Source organism: Xiphophorus maculatus, chromosome 18 (genome assembly GCF_002775205.1).
Source record: "Xiphophorus maculatus strain JP 163 A chromosome 18, X_maculatus-5.0-male, whole genome shotgun sequence".
NCBI lineage: Eukaryota > Metazoa > Chordata > Actinopteri > Cyprinodontiformes > Poeciliidae > Xiphophorus > Xiphophorus maculatus.
The window spans coordinates 27,300,761-27,317,121 of NC_036460.1; the positions used below are offsets into that span (position 1 = coordinate 27,300,761).

A 16,361-nucleotide genomic window follows, 5' to 3' on the forward strand; every position below is an offset into this window, starting at 1 on the left:
CCAAGCCATGCACAGGTTGGTGTGTCGGGTTTTGCAGTCTCGGGCAACTGTGCGGTCTACGAGGAGTTGGTGTTTGGCTCCTCTGCTATTTACACCGATACCTTTCTGTGCCGTGCTCATGTGTTTATATATATATATATATATATATATATATATATATATATATATATATATATATATAGTGGGATATATAGTATATATATATATATATATAGAGAGAGAGAGAGAAAGAGAGAGAGAGATAGATAGATAGATAGATAGATAGATAGATAGATAGATAGATAGATATACATATCTATCTATATATACATACATACATATATATATATATATATATATATATATATATATATATATATATATATATATATATATATATATATATATATATATATATTTCGAGTTGATTTTTCCAACTCGAAAGCTCCGACTATAAATGAAATGCTGCACCAGTTGCACTCCATTTTAGCACCACCCTCATTCCTTATCATTTCAACCACAGCGTTTCTCTTATACCATTTAAAATTATGGGTTGATATATCAGATTTCACCCAAATCTCCAAAACAGATCTTGCCATGGCTCACAAAACTTACACGCTGGGTTGACGTGGAGTACCTCAGGGATTAATGCTCGACCCCTTCCTGTTTTCAGTTTTACATACTTCAGGTTGGCCAATTCGTTCAGAACACACACATTTCCACATTTCCAGAGCCACATACATCTGTGTGAAATGTGGAAGTGAAAGCAAGTAGGTGGCAATGACATGCAAGACAAGAGTCCCGGTAATCCTGAAAATAATCTGGTTTCTTTCTGTGTTCAACGATGAAGAACAACATTTTTACAGCTGTGCTTGTGCAATACGATGGCTGATGTTATGTCAGTAAAAAGAGGAAAGAGTCCTGCTGCAGACTCTTGTTGCGTGTCTGCCCTCCCCTCGTCAACAGAAGGAGGATCTGCTGACAATCTGACAGAAGCTGTTTGCTGCAAGCAGTTTCACCAAGGCAGTGTCGTACAGGATAGGATCCTTTCGAGATGGTAGGTGCAGTCAATACAGTGGCTTTTAGAGTTTAGATATGCAGCTTAATTTCTCTGAACTTCATGAAATTTTACCCATAAGAATTGAAAAACGTAGATAAATCCTTTTAACTTTAGTACCAACACAAAAGTCGACCATCCGCCTCTCATGTTCAAACAGGAAACTAGATTCTCGCTCGTGCAGAATGACACTTCCTGCTCTTAGCATGTCAGAATGATCAAATTTGTTATGAAAGTTTAGCAAATTTGTAAGGCGCTCTTTTGGCTTCTTTTTGATCAGGTCATAGTTCGAGTGCTTTATTTGACAGATGTATTCTTGCAACCTGTTTCCAGTCAAGCTCTCTGGTCGTGTGCGACGTGGAAGAAAGCCTGAGAGAAAAACTGAAAAAGTTCCGATTTCGAAAAGAAACCAACAATGCAGCCATACTCAGTAAGTACTGCAAGCACCGTATTCTGGTGAAAAATATTCAATTTTGTTTTTCCAAATGTATTGCAATAGATACTTTAGTTCTTCAACAGTAATAAAGAAGTTTGTTGTTTTTTTTTCATTTCAGTTAAAATAGATATGGCGAAACAGCTTGTCATCCTTGAGGAGGAGTATGAGGTAAGTTAGCTAGTTTAGTCCCAGTTTAGCCATCTTGTGAATGGAAATTATATTATTTTTGGAGCAATCGAGCGAATTTCCTGTCCTGAATTAAGGTGATGCCACAGAGGCCTTCGAAGAATTCGAGATCAGCATCAAAAATAAATCATCAAAATACCAGTCAAAAAAAAAACATGTAAAAATCTGCTAAGGATTAGCAGATTTTTACTAATCAGGCTTGATTGCTGTTATTTCTATTTTCGACATGGCCTTTTTAATAACATACAAATAAAATCTTGACACTCCTACATTTGCATTTATTTATTCTGCTTTGAAATAACTTACATCCTTCACTGTCTTCCAGGACATCTCACTGGACGACCTGAGAAATGAGCTTCCCGAGCGCCAACCCAGATATCCTGAGAGAGTCGGCAGCATTCACCTGTTCTGTAGAGAGTTGGGAGTTTGACGCTGACATAAGCAGCGATGATCATCGGAAAGAGATAGAAATGAATTTACATTTTCCCCAATCTTTTTTTTTTTTTGCAAAAACCTGCACAGGTCATTAAAAAGCAGACGCTCACTCCAACACAAAGGTTCACTTTGTTGTTTGGGACTGGATCATTCTCACTGTTAGAAAAACGTTTTTAACCATTCAAACTGAAAGGTGTGCACAGTTTTAAAACGAGAGGCGATTCTCCTTGACAACAGCTCACATACATTGTCTACAGCTACAAATACACCCATGCGGATGGGAGAGTGTCTTATCCCCTCTGTTTCATTTTCTCAAGCCCAATGGGTAAGTAATAACAGCTTCCTGAATCATAAGGTTTTTGAATTTTTTCATACCAGGGGTGTCCAAAGTGCGGCCTGGGGGCCATTTGTTGGCCGTTTGATTGAATTTGTGCGCACCCCCATCCCAACTGTCATTCAGTAATGATACAAATTTGGCCCGTCCAGCGCAAGTACTTGATGTTTAGTGTTTGTAAACATTTTCTTGAAATGGAAAATGTTAAATACAACTCAACGTATTTGCCTTTATATAGCCAAGCTTTTAAGTGGGACCACGTCTATCCAGAGACTTTTATTGAAAAGCTGACTTTGCTGCACCCAAATTTCGCTTTCATCTGATATACTAAACTTGGCTAAATATAGCAAACATTTTGAAAGGAAGTGACCCAAATCTTGCTCGATTTGCTCAATCGAGCCAAACAAAAGCAAATTTATACAACATTTCTTTTTATTTTTTGGATCTAGAGTAATAATATTCCTTTATTACAAAAAAAAAAAGGACAACTTTATTTGCCTGATCTTTGTTGTTTTTTGTTTTGTTTTGTTTTTGCTTTTCGTGGCCCGTGAGTACTTTTGACTCAGCAATTTCGGCCCATGTGACAAAAAAGTTTGGACACCCTAGGTTTACGAATTCCTCTGGAAATATTACTTGCATTGCTTAATTGTGACTATTAATAAACCTGTTGTTATGATGAGGTTTTTTTAGAAAACATGGAAGCTATTGAATAAAAGGGCAAGAAAGTTAATTGATGGGAAAACACAAAATGCATCATCAGATATTCAAATTTGCTTGATGATGTGAAACATATAAATGTTACAAAAAGAAAACAAAAACAGAATTAAAATCTGTAAGGCAGCAAATTACTTTGTTTTCTCTCTGTACGTTAATTTGACCCCTATTTTATGACAGGGTGCAAGCCAGAGCAGCAGATGATGTACGCGGGCAGCAAGAATCGACTGGTCCAAATCGCAGAACTCACAAAGGTAACCGTCGGTTATTAGTCCTGAGCTATTTCTGACTGACAAGTAAAATGGCTGACATTGAAACAACATTCATTGACAGAAATTAGCCAGGACTTCACGTTATGCTAAGTAAAAAAAATTTAAAACACTGTTGTTCTTTCCATTATTTGGATTTTTTCGTTTGTTTGCTTGTTTAACTAACAGCATCTCTTTTACTCTGGAAGATCTTTGAAACCAGGAATGCCGACGACCTGACGGAAGAATGGCTCAAGAACCAGCTGGCGTTTTTTCGCTGAAACTGCTTCTTCTGCAACTTTCAGACCTGCTTCTCATTCCCTAAGCAAGATCCTGAATTTGACTTCCTCTTTTGTTTGTTGTGACATTAAAACGCTCACTTACAGCAGCAGAGGTTTGGTTTCCACGTTTTTCCTTAATATTGTAACATAGGGTTTCTGTGAGCTTCCATGAAAATGATTGAGTCGTCAAGTTAATTTACCTTAAAATCTAAGCAGGTTAGATATACATTTTCCACTGATGTTGATGTTTTTCAATTCTGTAAGTGTAAGCTAAACATCAAACAACTGTTCTTTGTAAGTTTTAGCCCTGATTTTAAGCTAAACCATGTTAAATATATTCATACATTTATATGAATATAAAAATGTTAGATTTATATTTAACACCAATTCTTAGGTAATTGGTGTTACGTAAGAATGTTTAGTAACGACTCGATCAGAACTGCAACACATAAAACGAATAAAAGTAATCCGAAGCATTCCTCTAAGATAAAATTCAAAAAAAGTTAAAGCAAGAAGCAAAGACAGAACAAATAAAACTTAATCTTATTTAAGACTGAGGTGTTTGGTAACTGTACATTATTCGATTGATTTCATTTTGTAAAGTGCGATGCAATGACATTTGTTGAGAATTGGAACTACATAAGTAAACTGAACTGGTTCTGCATTCCCCAGAACCAGAACCGAACACGGTGAAGCAGCATTCAGCTTCTATGAACCTCAAATCCGGAACAAACCTCCGGAAAACTGCAAAACAGCTGAAACACTGAGTTTGAACTATAATGAATAAATCATTGACCAACATGGTGCGTATTGATGATTTTGATGATGGCACTTAAAATGTAACGTCTGTTATTGGTTTTCAAAACTGTTGACTATGTGATGTAAGATTTTTTTTTAATGTTTTCGTGTTGCTGGGATGTTCTATGCAAATAAACTTGTTTGACTCAAATAAATTATTCAATTTCAGTTATCGATAATCTCATGAAATGTTGCATGTGAGCTTCCGTGCAGCTCAAAGAATTGAAAACAAACCAACTTTATGACCAAAATGTAACCAGTGATTTATTATCCATTTCAAAAACGGTATCAGTATCGTAAGTTACACATAAAGAGAACAAAGATAATTTTTACATGATCTTGCACACAATCTTGAAGAGATTAGTGGCGAAAACAAAATCCAGCTACTACTGTGCGATCTAAAGCTACAAATAAAATCTAGACGGATCGAGTTCAAATGCAAAGAGTGCATCAAGTAGCTGTGGACGTCGACGACGCTTTCGGCTCGCCGGCAGAGTGGGAAGGTCAGGTTCTGGAGTCGAACGTCAAGCTCAAGCAGACTGAGGGTCTTATTCGCTGTCGCTGGCCTCAGAGGAGTCCGATCCCCTCTCGCTTCCGCTGGGAGCGTGGGTCTCCGAGCGGTCGCTGCTGTGGTCGCTGCGTGCTGGGGAGGCGCTGCGGCTTCGCCTGTTCTCCGCCTCATCCTCGCTGCCGCTGCCCTCCTCGCCACTGCTCCTGGCCGAGTTCTTGGGCTCGTTGTCGTCGCTGTCGTCGTCGCTGCCGAAGATCTCCTCCTCGTCTCGCATCTCCCGGGTCCTCTCCTCGCCGCTCTCGCTCCCGCTGCCGCTGGCCTTCCTCCGCCTCTTACCCCGGTCCTCGTCCTCTTCGTCGTCTTCGCCGCTCTGCTCCTGGTCTTCCTCTTCCCTCTCGGATTCGCTGCCGGAGTTCTCTGCCTCGCTGCCGCTGCCCTTTTCTTTCTCGTCGCCTGGAGACACAATTTGGAAGTTTTGTTTGATTTATTTATTTTTTTTTTTTGCTCAAGTGCAAATGAAAAAGTTATAAAAAATCCAGAATGTGTAAGAATAAGTTCGTTTCTAAGGAACTAACCAGAATCTTGCATGTCTTTGTCCATGTCCATGTCTTCTTCCTCATCTTCGGGCTCATGGTTCTCCAGCTGAGCTTTACGTGCTTCCTGAAAGCCAATATCAACAAATTCATCAATGAGCTGCCAAACACTAAAAAGTAATCCAAATAATTCACTGATAGAGCCATAAAACTCCCCCTTCTAGTAGTTTTTTGATTGTTTTAAGCTGCAAAACACTAGAAAATAGTTAAAACTTTCATAATTTTTTCAAAGCATTAATAAAACCCTCTAAAAATCTTTAACGCATAACACATACAGTAAATTAATCATCACTGACCTTTTCACAATCTTTCAAATCAGATAATTACTAATTTAGATTGAAATAAGCACACTTTTCTAAAAAAAAAAAATGAGTTTATTGTTTTATTTCTAAGAAAAGAACTTTCTAATCGGAATTTCTGCTGCCGTTCAAAAATGAAATTGAAGCGGGGCAAGACAGTTCCTATTTTAAACAGCAGATGGCATTGTAGATTAAATCTGCTTGAACTGACAGTAGGGGAAGGAGTTGGTAGAGGAAGTGATGTTCTGATACAACTAGCTACAAATGTTGGCCTCATAATTGGAACTTTTTAGATATTTTTACAAGTCTATCACACATTTTACAGAAACACCCCCCGCCCCGTGTTTATATTCAACCATGTATGTAGTTGGAAAAAACCCTTAAAAAAACAAACATGCATTCAGGTAGCACACTTCAGTGTTTTTAAATTTAAATGAATGTTATATTACTTATAGGTTATAAGTTATATGTTAGTAAATATTTGTATTTGCTAACATTTAACACTTTGGATGGGGTAGATTGTCAATAAATACGCAATTTCCTGATGGGGATCAATCAAGTACAAGTTTGCTAAAACCCTGGGTCAATATTTTCACAGGAAGTGTAAAAATAACTTCAATAAATTGTTGTAATTTATTTACTGCACACTCTGAGTGAGCAAATCCAGCCTCTATATCTCTAGCTTGGTTTGAAATATCGCTAAAAAATTCAGAAGAGAACTCACTGTGGGAAGTTGCCACTGACTAGACAGGATCAACGTTAGCCCTGCCTACTAGCTAACACCGGCTAACGTTCTCTTGCGAACAAATATAATTACATTTATATTTAAGAAATTATTTCTGTAATTATTTGCAGTTTTAATATATCAATTACTTTTACGTAACTATTTTCTAAGGTATGTATTTATTGTAATTTGGCATTTTTACTCTCCACAGCTCATGCAGAGCTTTTAAATTGCCCTGTAGAATGCTGGTCAGTTGGGTCTCTAAACTACGGTCACAGATAACATTTCTCCTTAAAGTTTTAACTCCAAGTTCCTGCCTTATGCTCCCCTCTCCCCCTTTCACCCTAAATAAATATTTCCCGACCTTAGATATGAGAACCAACTTGATTATTGTGATCTACAGGGTCAAATACAACCGACTGAGCTTTGTCACGTAACTATTGTGCAGTAAATGGTTCTTAAGTTCAGTTTCTGTGCCCCAGCATTCATATATCTAAACACAGAGCAGGAGACTCACCTGGGCCTCCAGTTCCTTCTCATTCATATCTCTGTGCTTACACACCAGCACAGCGTTTGTAGTGGACTGTGCTCCAGCCTTGGCTCTCCTCTTACTCAGGCGTACCCTACAAGTCAAGGTTTTTGGTTTTTTTTAATAGGGAATCAAGCAAACATCATCCTCTTTTTGAAAATAACGCGTCATAGTTTGAGTATTTACCTCGTCTCCAGCTCGTTGTAGTAAACTCCGTCGCCATCTCTGAAGATGAAGAAGTAATTCTCCTCATAACCTTTGCTGGCTTTGTTCTTGACGTTCCAGTTGTATTCCCTTGCGATCTTGTAATCGTACCTGAAAGCAAAAGACGTTGGGTTTTTTTTATTGCCCCTGGCTTATACACATAAGCTCCATATTAATTCAAAACTTTTGCTTACAGGTCCTCAGGCATGTAATCCAGTCCCTCTTCGAAGTCTCTCTTCCGCTTGCGAAGCGTTTCCTCGTTGGGCAAGAAGTAGGCCACAAACTGATTTCCCTCCTCGTCCATCATTCCTCTGTAATAAACACAAATTACATTCAAGTAAAAAATATGGTACTGTTGGTAAGCATTAAAGCTCAAAAACACACAAAAAAGTGTATACCTGATCATAGCCTGAGACATCATTTCCACACCTGCTGGCCCTGATATGTCTTTAGGTGCAGGATCAGAGTCAAAGATGACCTGAGCGCATGGGTTGATCCACATCTGAAAGGGAAAATATACAAGGCTTATTATTCAAACCTGTTTTTTCCCCCTACATTTAGTCTTCTCTTCCCATTACTTAAGACTGTAAAATAACATTTACATAAATAAAAGAGTTTTGAAATCATTCATCGAGCAGTAAGCCCACCTTAAAGTCAGGGAACACAGGCAAGACCTCCACAGGAGTGACTCTGGGTTTACTGTAATGCTGTGTGACCTGCAAACAATGAGAAACAACAAAAAAAACCTCTTAAAAACATGTATGTACACCCTAACTTTTTATATTTGGAATAGACTCATAGAGCATAACAAAATAAGTCAAAAAAACAGATTGCTTTTGTGACAAAAATGCATTTTAAAATGGAAATAGGTAAATTACATGTGTAGCCATTTAATGGAAACAGAGAAAAAGGAAGTGGAGAACAATTTACAACAAAGATCATCTCTGCAGGAAATCTGGATGAGCTCAAAACAAGTAAAAAAGATGGGGAGACAAATTAAGCTAACAAATGTAGACTTTAAGGCATTTAAAAGTCAGCTGGATGTAAGGTGGGCGACATTTTTATTGATTGTTGTCCTATTTTTCTGCGTGGCAGGGTTTCTGTGTGATTTATGAATTTTGAACACAACAGGCATTGCTAACCTTTTGCTTCAGCCTATTCCCTTTTCTGATATTTGTACTAAATTGTAATAAATTGTTGTAGTGTACTATTGTACCAATATTTTGGTTTCTGTAAACTGCTGAAAGAAATGATCGTATTTATACTCATACTTCATTCTTTATTCAGAATCAGAGTTGTGCACCCATCACATTTTTGCAACGGGAGTCGATCCTAAAATATGCTCACTCACCGACTTCTGTGCATCCTCGAAGGTCTTCTCGATGGCAGAAATCTGGCTCTCCCGGTCCTTGTAGATCTCTTCCTCGGTAAACTGTTGTTTAACAGACACTCCGATCCTGAGCACAGTAGCAGGTCCGATTTAAACACAACCACCCAAAAACGCTGAGGCACTCAAATGGAGAGTCGGGAGACTCCAACTTACTTGACTTCCACTTTCTCGTTAGAAACGCCGTATCTGTTAAACTCTGTGGAAATATATTCTGTTTTTCTCATCCATGGTACCACTTTGGCATGTTGTTGTGACCTTGAAAGTAAAAAAAGAAAAAAAAAAAGATGTTTTTTATTTTAAAAAAAAAGACACCTAAAAAGAAGATAAAACATTGTGCTGCTTATTAATACATCTTACCTTTTGGAACTGGATGGAGCCTGGATGTCTTCTTCCAAGAGTTTTTCATCGGCAGGGTCCAAAAGAACTGAAAATTTTAAAGTGTTTTCTTATTTTTACATTTATAATTAATGTATCCAGTGTTTCAGTTGTGACTTAAAAAATAAACAAAAAAAACAAACACACATATTTTTACTGTGATTTGATCTAAACTTACTGTTGGGGTCGATGCGGTAGGTGTCTGGATTGATGAGGTCAATGGTGACCCCGAGATCCGGTTCAGTCAGGAGCTCGTGTTTATGCTGCTTCTCAAGAGAAGTGGCTTTGTACTGGACAAACCTGGACAAAACACACACATACAACTGTGTTGCTCTGGAAGACGTTGGATTCAACAGAAGGCAAATAAGTGGGTACATGAACTCACCTGTGCTGATCGAATGGGTAGGTGATGAATTTGGGATCAAACGGGATGTCGGGCAAGCTGTTGCAGTACTTCACTCTGCAAACAATTCCTGACCTGCAGCAGACGCGCAATAAACAACATTTACAACTGACCTCCGCTGGACAGACATGATTTTACATTAAGTCATTACAAAATAATGAATGTGCTCACCGTTCTGGCACTGTTCTGTGAGAAGACGGCCTGCTACAAGAAAAAAAAAAAAACAAACAGGAAAACGTTTAGATTAGGGCTGCAACTAACAATTATTTTAGTTATCTATTAATTGATTATTCTGACGATAAATGTAACTGCTGTTCCTTCTTTCTGCAGATGACCAGACCAGACAGTAAGTAATTGGGTATGATTGGAGAACTAAAAAAAAAAAAAAAAAACTGTCCATGGTTTTTGCAGTGGGGCTGATTGTGATGAGCTCAGAAACTGTGCTCTGAAAACATTAGCCAATAAATGAATAAGTAGATAAAAACTAAAAATGGTATTGAAGTACTATTTAGTAATTCAATTGCAAAAAGTAAAACTGTTTAAGTGGATTCAATACACACACTGTAATGCAATCTCAAGCGCTTTTGATAGTTTTCTGTTAAGACTTACAGTTAAAGTCCAAAATGAAACTTGAATATCAAATAAGTCCAACGCAAAAACTTTGTAATACTTAATTATGGAGAAGACCTATACCTACTCCTTTCTAAAAAAAAAAAAAAAAACAACTAAAACTTTACGTTACGTTAAAGGCAAGCTTATTTTATCAGTCAAGACCCAATTTTGGTAACATTCACAGCTTCTTTTCCTTGCATTTACTGTAAACATCCATGTTTATGAATGGTGCTCTACAAATATATACATTTTCCTAAGTGAAAGGCAGCGCTATAAACTCTTAGGGTTCCAATAACAGGCGGGAGGTAATTTTATGTAGCACTTTAAAACCTCCAACGTATTTAACAAGAGAGCTGTTTATTAAATCAATTTATTTTTTTATATTTAGACATCTTCCGCATGTACCCCTTCAACTTAAGACGGCCAACCAATTTATTCTGAGCCATTTTAAATATATAAATTTTCCTTACACTAAACAAGAACTCCATTACCTCCACTAACAATCTCTGCCAGGTTATTGGAGGGAGGTAATCTGTATGGTCGGTTCACGTTAAATAACTGTTAATGTCTCGCGCTGAACATTAAAGGAGCCGCTTGCTGATTTTAAAGCGTAGCTGTGGTGTTGTACCTGTGGCCGTCTTCCCGTTGAGCTTGAGTTTGGATCGTTGGAGCCATGTTTACGGCAAAATCTCCCCTCGCAACTCAGAGCAAAGCCGCTTGTTTTATGGAGATGAAACAGAAATCCAAACGAGGCCACCGGCAACTTCGCACAACCTACAACACGTGAATGTTGCTACTAACAAAGCAACAAACTACACATTTTTTTCTTTTAGCTCCTCACGACAAAACAGGACGAAGAGGAGGAACCGGTGGTAAAACCTCCTTATACGAAAAGGTCTTTCTTTATCGAGAGCGACCCCTGCTGTCTCGGAGTGGTATAAAACTGGAACGCGTTAATCAACAAACTCGAATATAGTTTTATTTAATAACTCAATATACAGAACAAAAGTATTCTTTGTCGTAGTTACAAAAAGACACTAAAACATGGTGCTATACATCAGTGGGGGAAAAATGTGATACACATTTTGATTAAAGGGGGAAAAAAATGGATGTGTTTCTGTTTTACACAGAGTTATAGCCAAAGGGAAACGTCCCATCTGACGTCAGCATGAAATTTCAGTTCATCAACTGAACGTGGACAACAGAACAAAATTAACATGCAATAAAGTACACATGCATAAACAAGACAAATGAGAAATATAATTTGTGAACCATCAGGTTTAAAAAATATGTTCATTTCCACTGCTTCTCTGTTGAAACTCAAGATAATACTACAAATATTGACTCAAAATAGAAACTCTCATTACTTTGCTTTGATAAGCTTACAAGTTTGTAGGCTAAATCATAGAAGGCCTTAAAACATCAGATTGACTGCAATTTATTACCCGAAAACGCAAATATGAGTGCAACTAGTAAACAGTGATTGCATAGAGAAGACAAAAGACAGAAATGATCTCAGCGAAAGTGCAAAATGGAGTTTAGAGTGAAGGGGGAAAAAAGTAAAACAAATTGCACTGAGCTCACGTGAGAATCAGATTTGCACATTTTATATTGTTTTGCTCCCCAGAAAACAGATAGAATACATTTGCAGCAAAGAGAAACTGGCTTTTTTTCCATGGGCTCTTCAGTCACATGACAGCAACACTGTCTTCTTTAAAGTTCTTGACATATTTCCATTTCAGGTCTGTGGCTCGGTCTCTGCCGTGTTTTCAACTCTGCAAATGCAGTAAAAAAATATAAAACTTGCAAATTAGTAATATTCTTACACGTAAAATGTCATAAATTCAATTCTTGAGCGCCAAGACATTCTACCTGCTCAACATGTAAATCATCTGCCCGGGATCGTCTGCAAATAACCTGTAAAAATCAAGCGCATGCTTGAGAAACCGTATCACAAATGTATCACTAATTCACAGATTTAAGTCAGAGTTAGATTTTCCAAGTAGCATTTTCAAGTCTACAGGTATCAAAATGGACAGGAAGGAGAACTCTTACCCATCTCCCCAGTGGTAAAAGGCCTGGTCCTGGTAAAACATGAATAAAAACAGCCACACGCTTATTGTCTCGGCCCAGAAGATCACAAACAGGAACCATAGTGACGACAGGAGGATTTCACACAGCATCATTGAGCTCTGGAAGAACAACAGTTACACACACATCAAAGTGTGGCACCCTTTGGCAAAATAAAACCATCAACTTAGATGAAGAATACAGAACACCACTAGAAACTTCAACAGGTTATAAAAGGTCTTTCTCAGATTTGCGCCATCAGACAATAAAAATAGGCACAATACAACATGTCCTTGTTCCAACTACGAAAACTGACAGCAGCAGTGTCACATGACTTTGAAATCCCTAAAGAAACATTGAGCTTATTTTTAGCTTTTTACATTTTAAAAGGAGGAACAGCCACAGTATGTGATTTGATTTTTAGCGCCAAACAATCAGCTATTAGGTCCAATTAGTTAACAATATAAGTCAGAGTACCAGGGCTGAAACGATTAATCGGCTTAATAGTGATCAATTGAATATTGTAATAATCGTCAACTAATTTAGAAATTGATTAATCGTTAATTGGTGTATAAAGACTAAAAAAAGGCCATTTGCTGAAAAAAACCCCAACCCAGATTCAGAGCTGTAATTAAGCCAAAGTTGAAAAAATATATAAATATATTTTGAAATTAAGATACAAACCTTTGTCGGTAAATAGGTTTGAGCCAAAGGTTTTGGCTTTACCCGTTTCAGATTTTCTAAATGAATGTTATTTCATTTTAGGCATCTTTTAATTTTGTTGGCATCTTTTAATGCATTTCTAACATTGTGTAAAAAAAGGTTTAAGTGGTTAAATGAAGGATATATAGAAACTACCATGTTTTAATACGATTAATCGTCGCATTAATGGATAGATTAATGGCTTACTAAAATAATCATTAGCTGCGGGGCTACTCTGTACGCTGAAAAAGTGGTTTACTATAAACACATAAGGAATTGACTATGAAATGTGAAAATAAATAATTGTTGAACAAACATAATACCGATTGACTTTTGTTTAAGTTTTCATCTCACTACAGTGTCTTGCAAAAGATACATATTGAATTATTTGATGTTTCAAAAACAAACGTCTAGAAGTTATGTCACATCACAAAAGCATTTATCCGTGAAAACTTGTATTTGGATATCAGGTGGTAAACACACACAAAGCAGTGCATAATTGTGTGCATCTTTTAAAGGAAAAGATAAGCCTGTATAGACAATGGAAGGATGGATGAACTCTGGACTTTCTTTTATTTGATTCGTCTAATAAAATTAGGTTAATCAGTAATTAAATCTAGGTCACTAAAATTACTACGCTTCCTGAGATTGTATACTTGGCATCAGCCAGAGACGCACAGTTAAGAGGGTTTGCAACCGTTAGCTGAGGTTTGTGTGTAGTTATTCCTACTTGGACAATTTACTGAGCAGCATACCAATTACAGCTAGCCTGTCTCCAGAGTCAAGCAGCAAGTAGCTACGCAACAAAGCTAGCTACACTTTAAACGCGCTTACTTTGAGAAGCAGCTTGGTTTAACTGTTAAAGCATTTTCTATTAGGCTTATTTATGACATTACACGCAAGTCAAAGACAACAACATGTGACGTTAGCACAACAGGATTATTTTCCTATATGTGCCTAATGTCAGCACTGTAAAGCAGAAACCCAGGCGTAACAAGCTCATTTTGTAAAACACAAAATCTGAATACTTACTCAGGTCAAACACTGTGGAGGCTGCATAACTTTTACAAGCTAACTCGCTCGCTGTTGTTTACAATGCTCGTCACAAGTTACGTAGGACGCACGTCCGCTTATGGCTGGAGTTCATTGGACGATGCTGAATCTATGGGCCCCGGTTCTGTCAGCCCACTTTAATTAAAGGGGCCCGCCCAAAGCAAGATGCCTATTTATAATGTAAGTAATATTTTTTTAAAGTGTTCTCGGTGTGAAATATTTGAAATGTTTACATTTATTACTAATTTTGATCATTCTGACTTAAAACTAGGGATAAGTTATAACTACAGTTACTTAGTTATACGTACTTAAATAACTTTTTAGGAAAGAAATATAGCTTTAGGAGTAGATTTACTGCACGGTACTTTTAATTTTTAAAAGTACTACTTAGGATCTACTTAGACTCTTACTTGAGTAAAAACTTCTGGAATATTCTATTCAACAGACACACTTACAGAACTCTTGTTTTTATACCAGCTTTCTATTTTTCATCTGCCCGTTGGCCTGTTGTGCCATTAAGAGATTAATAAGATACAGTAAACACTATTGTCACTGCAGGTATTTGTCCTGTTCAAATATTCACAGTATATATACTACTACTACTTTAACACACATACACACACACACATATATATATATATATATATATATATATATATATATATATATATATATATATATATATAAACACACCTAAGCATACTTTTGTCTTTTAAAAGACAAAAGTATGCTTTGGTATTGGTCTCCAAGATCAACAAATACACTAAAGGATGTACCAAAAAATTAAATATTTCAGGCAATTCAGGTTATTGACTCCTTGGAAAGGTTCAACAGAACCTCACTTCAAATAAGTACTGAACTCAAAGATGTACCAAGAGTCAAGTTAATATCAACGTACTTATTTTCATTGATCACACCTAAGCTACAGTTCTGAGACACACGACATACTGGAACCATCGGGTGTCAGGCATTTGGGTGTCAGGCACATATATATATATATATATATATATATATATATATATATATATATATATATATATAAAAATTCCCTTCTCACCCACCGCGGGTGGTTCTTATCCTCTGAGCTCGGGTCCTCTACCAGAGGCCTGGGAGCTTGAGGGTTCTGCGCAGTATCTTGGCTGTGCCAAGGACTGCACATTTCTGGACTGAGATGTCTGATGTTGTTCCTGGGATCTGTTGTAGCCATTGGTCCAGCTTGGGGGTGACTGCCCCGAGGGCCCCGATGACCACAGGCACCACTGTGGTCTTCACCTTCCAGGCCCTCTCCAGTTCCTCCCTGAGGCCCTGGTATTTCTCTAGTTTCTCGTGCTCCTAGAGAAATATATATATTTCTCTCTATATACACTGCTCAAAAAAATAAAGGGAACACTTAAACAACACAATATAACTCCAAGTAAATCAAACTTCTGTGAAATCAAACTGTCCACTTAGGAAGCAACACTGATTGACAATCATTTTCACCTGCTGTTGTGCAAATGGAATAGACAACAGGTGGAAATTATTGGCAATTAGCAAGACACACTCAATAAAGGAGTGGTTCTGCAGTTGGGACCACAGACCACTTCTCAGTACCTGTGCTGTCTGGCTGATGTTTTGGTCAGTTTTGAATGCTGGTGGTGCTTTCACACTCGTGGTAGCATGAGACGGACTCCACAACCCATGCAAGTGGCTCAGGTAGTGCAGCTCATCCAGGATGGCACATCAATGCGAGCTGTGGCAAGAAGGTTTGCTGTGTCTGTCAGCGTAGTGTCCAGAGGCTGGAGGCGCTACCAGGAGACAGGCCAGTACACCAGGAGACGTGGAGGAGGCCGTAGGAGGGCAACAACTAGTGATGGTGAGATGAAGCCTCATGAGGCATTGAACCACTTGAGCCAAATGGTTCGAGAAAGGGTTCATTTCTTGAGGCTTCATGTGCACACGAAACCACCTACTGGCCAGGTGTATAATCACAGCCAGCTGTATCTTAACACGTGTGATGCATTGAATTTTTGTCTATTATGGCTCTTGGGAATGACTTCACAAAAGGTGTAGGACGAAATCATTTGTCTACATAAATTATGTATACACATATGTGTATAATAAAATATTGTTTGAATGTATCCTCTGTGTGTAATTATTCCCAAAATAGTAGTGTCATGTGATATGGCATGTTGTGTAATAAAGTTTTTCTGTGACTCTAGAAAAATGGCATGGACTTAATCAGGCAGAGGACAGTGAAAGTGCCTGTGGAACTAGGGAGGGGTAGTGAATAGGCTAATGCTTGTGTAACTTGGATGATTTCATGCATTTTTATTAAGAAACAACAATTTCTCCACAGTTTTTGGTTTCAAACGATTTCTCTTTTTTGACACTACATGGATGAGGTGTTATTATTGTACCCCAACTCCTTGGAGCACAATAAACACCT

The 16,361-nt window shown here is 37.7% G+C and overlaps 2 protein-coding genes and 1 long non-coding RNA gene across 4 annotated transcripts; 1 reads left to right on the forward strand and 2 right to left on the reverse strand.

Annotated features, from left to right (window-relative positions):
* Positions 1 to 613: 613 nt before the first annotated feature.
* On the forward strand, positions 614 to 3,783 carry LOC102232551 (glia maturation factor beta). The gene is made up of 7 exons (XM_023351873.1): positions 614 to 1,036; positions 1,370 to 1,466; positions 1,591 to 1,640; positions 1,984 to 2,033; positions 2,336 to 2,418; positions 3,322 to 3,395; positions 3,599 to 3,783. Exons 1-7 carry the CDS (start codon positions 1,034 to 1,036, stop codon positions 3,668 to 3,670), a joined length of 429 nt encoding a protein of 142 aa, XP_023207641.1. The 5' UTR covers positions 614 to 1,033; the 3' UTR covers positions 3,671 to 3,783.
* Positions 3,784 to 4,706: 923 nt separating this feature from the next.
* paf1 (PAF1 homolog, Paf1/RNA polymerase II complex component) lies at positions 4,707 to 11,002 on the reverse strand. 2 transcript variants are annotated; one of them, XM_023350745.1, is made up of 14 exons: positions 10,737 to 11,002; positions 9,668 to 9,697; positions 9,479 to 9,571; positions 9,272 to 9,393; positions 9,076 to 9,142; positions 8,872 to 8,973; positions 8,680 to 8,785; positions 7,976 to 8,044; positions 7,727 to 7,830; positions 7,523 to 7,639; positions 7,311 to 7,439; positions 7,113 to 7,218; positions 5,555 to 5,639; positions 4,707 to 5,432 (listed from the first exon to the last, which is right to left on the reverse strand). In XM_023350745.1, exons 1-14 carry the CDS (start codon positions 10,781 to 10,783, stop codon positions 5,017 to 5,019), a joined length of 1,593 nt encoding a protein of 530 aa, XP_023206513.1. In that variant the 5' UTR covers positions 10,784 to 11,002; the 3' UTR covers positions 4,707 to 5,016. The 2 variants fall into 2 exon arrangements, with proteins under 2 accessions (XP_023206513.1, XP_005804134.1); XM_005804077.3 differs by having other exon boundaries at positions 9,668 to 9,700.
* A 63-nt stretch (positions 11,003 to 11,065) lies between these two features.
* Positions 11,066 to 14,005, reverse strand: LOC111612035. The gene is made up of 4 exons (XR_002754369.1): positions 13,913 to 14,005; positions 12,164 to 12,300; positions 11,981 to 12,025; positions 11,066 to 11,883 (listed from the first exon to the last, which is right to left on the reverse strand). It is a non-coding gene; the product is annotated as an uncharacterized LOC111612035 (long non-coding RNA).
* Positions 14,006 to 16,361: the final 2,356 nt, after the last annotated feature.

Coding starts and splice junctions, on each gene's coding strand:
- paf1 (XM_005804077.3), bottom strand. CDS start 10,783: ATGGCTCCAACGATCCAAACTCAAGCTCAACGGGAAGACGGCCACAG. Junction 9,701..10,736: donor CAACGGGAAGACGGCCACAG/GTACAACACCAC, acceptor TTTTTCTTGTAG/CAGGCCGTCTTCTCACAGAA. Junction 9,572..9,667: donor CACAGAACAGTGCCAGAACG/GTGAGCACATTC, acceptor CGTCTGCTGCAG/GTCAGGAATTGTTTGCAGAG.
- LOC102232551 (XM_023351873.1), top strand. Junction 1,467..1,590: donor CAACAATGCAGCCATACTCA/GTAAGTACTGCA, acceptor TTTTCATTTCAG/TTAAAATAGATATGGCGAAA. Junction 3,396..3,598: donor AAATCGCAGAACTCACAAAG/GTAACCGTCGGT, acceptor TTACTCTGGAAG/ATCTTTGAAACCAGGAATGC.